General features: G+C 56.0%; 1 protein-coding gene across 1 annotated transcript; it reads right to left on the bottom strand.

The window, feature by feature from the left end:
• Positions 1-1,457: 1,457 nt before the first annotated feature.
• POU4F1 (POU class 4 homeobox 1) lies at positions 1,458-3,879 on the bottom strand. The gene is made up of 2 exons (XM_020891154.2): positions 3,525-3,879; positions 1,458-2,847 (listed from the first exon to the last, which is right to left on the bottom strand). Exons 1-2 carry the CDS (start codon positions 3,645-3,647, stop codon positions 1,705-1,707), a joined length of 1,266 nt encoding a protein of 421 aa, XP_020746813.2. The 5' UTR covers positions 3,648-3,879; the 3' UTR covers positions 1,458-1,704.
• Between the last annotated feature and the right edge of the window lie 1,228 nt (positions 3,880-5,107).

The following is a 5,107-nucleotide window of genomic DNA, read 5'->3' as shown; positions in this document are numbered from 1 at the left end:
CACCCAATCAAGATCAAGGGTGTCTTGTGCACCAAGCAGGCATTTAACCTAACCACCTTCAATTGTTTTCTCTCTTTTTAATCCATCAGCAGTTCATAAAGTACCTTTATTATTACTATGAAATACTATACATGATTTTCTATTTGGGAGACTGATAGTGCAAATTAAAGTTCTTGCTACCCAACATTTATCCCCAGCAATAAATTACTTTTGGATAGTAATAATAATGAAACAGTTGTTCTGCTTCCCCCCCCTCCCAACATGCAGACCTTTTTGAAATAAATGGAGGGCTTTAAGCCTGTCTTTCTCTCATCTGGGATTTTAGCTGATTTTCTCACAGCCAAGTCCTGCTCCAAGTGAAAGCAGAAACTTCTCACTATTTCAATGATTTCGTGTTCTCCAAAAGAGAAGGAAAGGGGACCTAGAAGAGTAAGATGGGTCTTGATCTGTGGAGAAAACGGGTCAGAGTATCTCTCCTACTGTCTGCCACCCCATCAATCTATTTGAATCAATAGAGAGAAAAAAAACAAACAGTAGTTTAAAATAAGCCACTTAGGAAAATAAATTAAAGGGCAAGCAAGTTCTATGAGTGGAGGGAAAAGCTTATTTTGAAATGGTCTGTTTTCTAGATCTTAGCAATAAGAGCGCGTATAGAAAGAGAAAAACCTGATTTAAATTGTTTTATTTTCCTAAATAAATATTTATTTCAGAGCCTCTAAAATTCTGCTTTTTAGTCAGCTCTCTCCCTAAAGACCCTCACCGACCAATCAGGCCACAGGAGTATATAGGCTGGGTCACTGGAAAACTTGGACTTCACCTAAACAAGCAGCCACTCCCGCCTCCTTCCTTTCAGGTGGGCTCCCACTGCCTTTCTGGCAATGGAGAGCAGTCATCGGAGGAGTCTTATTGAAAAAGAAAAAATAAATCAAAGAGGGTTTGGATGGGGTGTAAGACTTAGAGAGAAAATTAAACACAGTGACAGAACAACTAGCTTTGCTACCCAGAATTTCACCTTCGGGTTCGTCTGGTTTTTTTGGTCTTTGACTCAGTTCCTGTGCGTAAGGTTGGGGCGGTGGTAATAATCGTGCGTGGTGCTCTTTTTTTCTCTTCCTTAAGAGTTGTGGGGGGAGGGGGGGGTGGAATGAAGCTGCAGAATACGGCTCTCTGGAGTTACATTTCTAAAGTATTTTTTTCTTTGCTTTTGTTCTGTTTTATTTTAGTTTGTCTTTATTTGTCTAGTTTTTGGTGGTTGGTAGGTTTTTTGTACATTGTTCCTTGGTCCCCAGGAGATTCTGATAAGTGTCTCTGGTCAAAAACAGTCCATTTCCCTACCCTTCCCGTCTCCCCCCACCCTCACCCCCAGAACCATCCTGCTCCTCAAACCCCCTTCTCCAGTCTCCTCTTTCCTTCCCCCCACTCCGCCTCCCCCAAGTGCTCCCCCTTCACCTCCACCCTACTCTCCGGAGTACACACCGGGCACCCAGTCTTTTAGGCTGGGGAGGGTAAGGACGGGGAGGGCAGAGGGGAGGTGGAGAAGGAGCGCTCGAGGAGGTACTCCTCAAATGCAAGCAGGATAACGGCCGCTCTAAATCCGGGGGAGGTGGGGGCTGATGGTGGTAAGCAGGCTCGGGGAAGGCCCCCCTCCCGGCGAAATGCCCCTTCGGCTCCCAGCTCTGCCCCGCCCGGTCCCTCCCATCTCCCCCCTCAGTAAGTGGCTGAGAATTTCATCCGCTTCTGCTTCTGTCTCTGGTTGCAAAACCACACCCGCACCACGTTCTTTTTGAGGTCCAGTTTCTCGGCGATGGCGGCGATCTTCTCGGACGAGGGCCGGGGCTGCACGGCGAAGTAGGCCTCGAGGGAGCGCTTCTCGGGCGCGGCGATGGAAGTCCGCTTGCGCTTCTTCTCGCCGCCGTTGAAGAGCTCGGGCTTGTTCATTTTCTCGCGCTGCGCGCCCTCGGCCTCCTCCAGCCACGCCTGCAGGATGGGCTTGAGCGCGATCATGTTGTTGTGCGAGAGCGTGAGCGACTCGAACCTGCAGATGGTGCTCTGGCTGAGGGAGCCCACGCCCGGGATCTTGAGGTTGGCCAGCGCCGAGCCCACGTCGGCCTGCGTCACGCCCAGCTTGATGCGCCGCTGCTTGAAGCGCTCGGCGAACGCCTCGAGCTCTCGCGGGTCCGTGTCCGAGTCGCAGATGGACGCCAGGCCCGCCGCGCCCACCACGGCCGCCGCCGCCGACGCCGCCGCCACCTGCCCGGCCGCTGCCGCCGCCGCCGCCGCCGCCGCGCCGTGGTGGGCCGCGGCCGCCACCAGCCCCGGGTGCGGCAGCCCCGACGGCATGTTCATGGCGGCCGCCGCCGCCGGGTGCGACAGGTGGCCCAGGCCGTGCATGTGCGGGTGCGGGTGCGCCGAGCCGCCCAGCAGCCCGCCGCCCGGGCCCCCGCCGCCGCCCCCGGGGCCGCCGCCGCCGCCGCCCCCGGGGCCGCCACCGCCGCCTCCGGGGCCACCGCCGCCGCCGCCCCCCGGGCCGCCGCCCCCCGGGCCGTCGTGGGCGCCGCCGCCCGCCGCGCTTGCGCCGCCCGCGCCGGCCATGAGCGCGAGCGAGGGCGACGAGATGTGATCCAGCAGGTCGCCGGGCTCGAGCGCCTGGTGGTGGTGGTGGTGGTGGTGGTGGTGCGCGAGCGGCACGGTGGACGTGGACGTGCAGGGCACGCTGTTCATCGTGTGGTACGTGGCGTCCGGCTTGAACGGGTGGCTCTTGCCCTGGGACACGGCGATGTCCACAGCCGCCAGCGCCTCGGCCCGCGCCAGCAGCGTTTCGTCTAGGCTGGCGAAGAGGTTGCTCTGCAGCTGCAGGCGACACAAACCAAACCAAAAAACAAAACAAAAAACAACAACACAAAACCAAAAAAAAAGCAAAAACACGGAACAAAACCACACAAGCCGGAAAGCACAGCGAGCCAAAGGCAACACACAAAGCAACCAAAATAATAACAACGGGAGTGGGGATAGTGGAGACCGGGAAAGACAGAATAGGGACACATTGGGGACGAGATAGGGGGTCAGACGAGAAGGGACGGGCGTGTGCGGAGAGGGGGGCAGATGCAGAGGAGAGAGGGACATGGGGACACATTCCGGGGACGGGAGTGAAAGACGAAAAAGGAGGGGGAAAGAAGAAGAAATGAAGATGTAACTCGCAGCCGGGGACCGTGTCACGCACCCGAACACGCACAGAGACCGCCTTTCCAAGGCATGAAATCAACAGAGAAAGTGGAGGGAAGTCGAGAGACCTGGCCCCAGCGCTCCCCACTCCGATCGCCGGCGCCCGACACGGAGGCGGAGGCGACGGGAACCTGACATTAAGCGCCAAGGTACAAAGCCTGCCTCGCAGCGGGATTCTTCTAAAAATCCCCGCCCGCGAATCCCCGCACCGGGATCTGTGCACATATCAGTACCCGACATGCAGCGTCTCGGAGACGGGGAGGGGGCGGGCGCATGGGCCGGGTCCGCGGGCTTGGGGCGCTTACCGGCGGCGTGGGCAGGCAGGCCCGCCGGATGGCCTCGGAGCTGGAGTGCAGCGACGGGTACTTGTGCTCAGGGAGCGTGGGGTGCATGGCAAAGTGAGGCTGCTTGCTGTTCATGGACATCATCTTGATGGTTTAGCATGTAAATCCACAACTCCGAAAGTCCGCGGGAAAGTGCGCACGCCGGCTCCCCCGGCCTCGCTTCGGAGGCTGCAGCCGCGGCGGCTGGCGGCGCGGAGGCGGCGCAAGCGCCGGGGGCCGCTGCTGCTTCTGCCGCCGCCGCTCTCGCCTCGCACTCCCTTTGACCGCGCAGATCGCCGCGCACCGGCCTCGCGATCCCACTTCTCCGCGAGCTCTAGCCCCGTGCGCCGACGGGATGCACTCCTCTTACACCTGAGCCCCAATTCTCGCGGCCGGTCCGGGGAGCTCTCGCGAGAGCTCGCGGGCCAGCCGTGCTGACAGGCATCAGCTGTCTCCGTCTGTCTGATGCGCGCTCTCCCTCTCGGCGGCGCCTTGCGTCTGCGCGCGCGCGCGCTCGCCGGGCCGCGACCGGCGCGTGGGAGCCGCTCTTATAGTGACCACCGGCTAGGACAGCGCAGGTGATGCACCTGTAGCTACCCGGACATGCGCACTGCACGCCTCACCTTTCCCATCGCGGGTCTGGAGAAGATCAAAAGGGCCAGCTATTGTCTGAGGGTAGGCACTTTTTAGGGGGGAGAAAGACAAGATGCTCGCTGGCCCCTAGATGGTTTCCCTCCCACCTCCGAGCCCGGACCCAGATTGCTAGCCCTGAATATATGCGCATCACTCGGGCACACCTCCTCTCGGGGACGTCTAACAAGCTGTTATATAATGTATACAACTGAGCATTTGTATGTTAAATTATGCCCGCGCGTTCCTCTGTATACAGTATAAATAACACAGAAATGCAGAAGGTGCTGTCTTTTGCTGCAAGAACCTGTTTCTTTTCATGGTTTATAAATAGGTTCCTGGAGAATAATCGCGGTGACAGACATTTGTTTGAAGCAGTCAGCTGGTATTGATTTCCATATAATTTAATTTCCTCCGCACACTTCGTTGTTGTTGCGACTATAACTGTATCAGGCACCGACAGTGACAGCCACTTAGGAGCCACAAGGAGCGTGTGCTTTCTACCAGGGAACGGCTGTTGAAATGAAATTGTGAATTTCTCTTATTGTTTGTCTGCTTTAACCGTGTACAAACCCACATTTCAAACGAGCTCCGGGTGATCTGAGGCTTCTTGTAATCAAAAGGAAAAACAGTTTACAGGGTGTAGTTGGGATCCTTACCTCGCTTCAGCGTACACACACACACACACACACACACACACACACACACTCACACACTCACACACACTTCATGTTGGAAACTCCAGGAAAAGGAAATCGCTTCAGAGAAAAGGGAATAAGATATTGAAGAGAGCTTTATTTTCCCTTACATCGTGTTGGACTGTTTGCCTCTTTCTCTATGCATCTATCTATAGATAGATGTATATACACACACTTTTTTTTCTTCACTAGGAGACAGAATCAAGCCAGTTTATAGAAAAGCATGATTAAAAAATT

This window comes from Odocoileus virginianus, chromosome 8, assembly GCF_023699985.2.
Source record: "Odocoileus virginianus isolate 20LAN1187 ecotype Illinois chromosome 8, Ovbor_1.2, whole genome shotgun sequence".
NCBI classification, from domain to species: domain Eukaryota; kingdom Metazoa; phylum Chordata; class Mammalia; order Artiodactyla; family Cervidae; genus Odocoileus; species Odocoileus virginianus.
The sequence above is the reverse complement of the archived record's forward strand: the minus strand, read 5'-3'. Positions and strand labels throughout refer to the sequence as shown.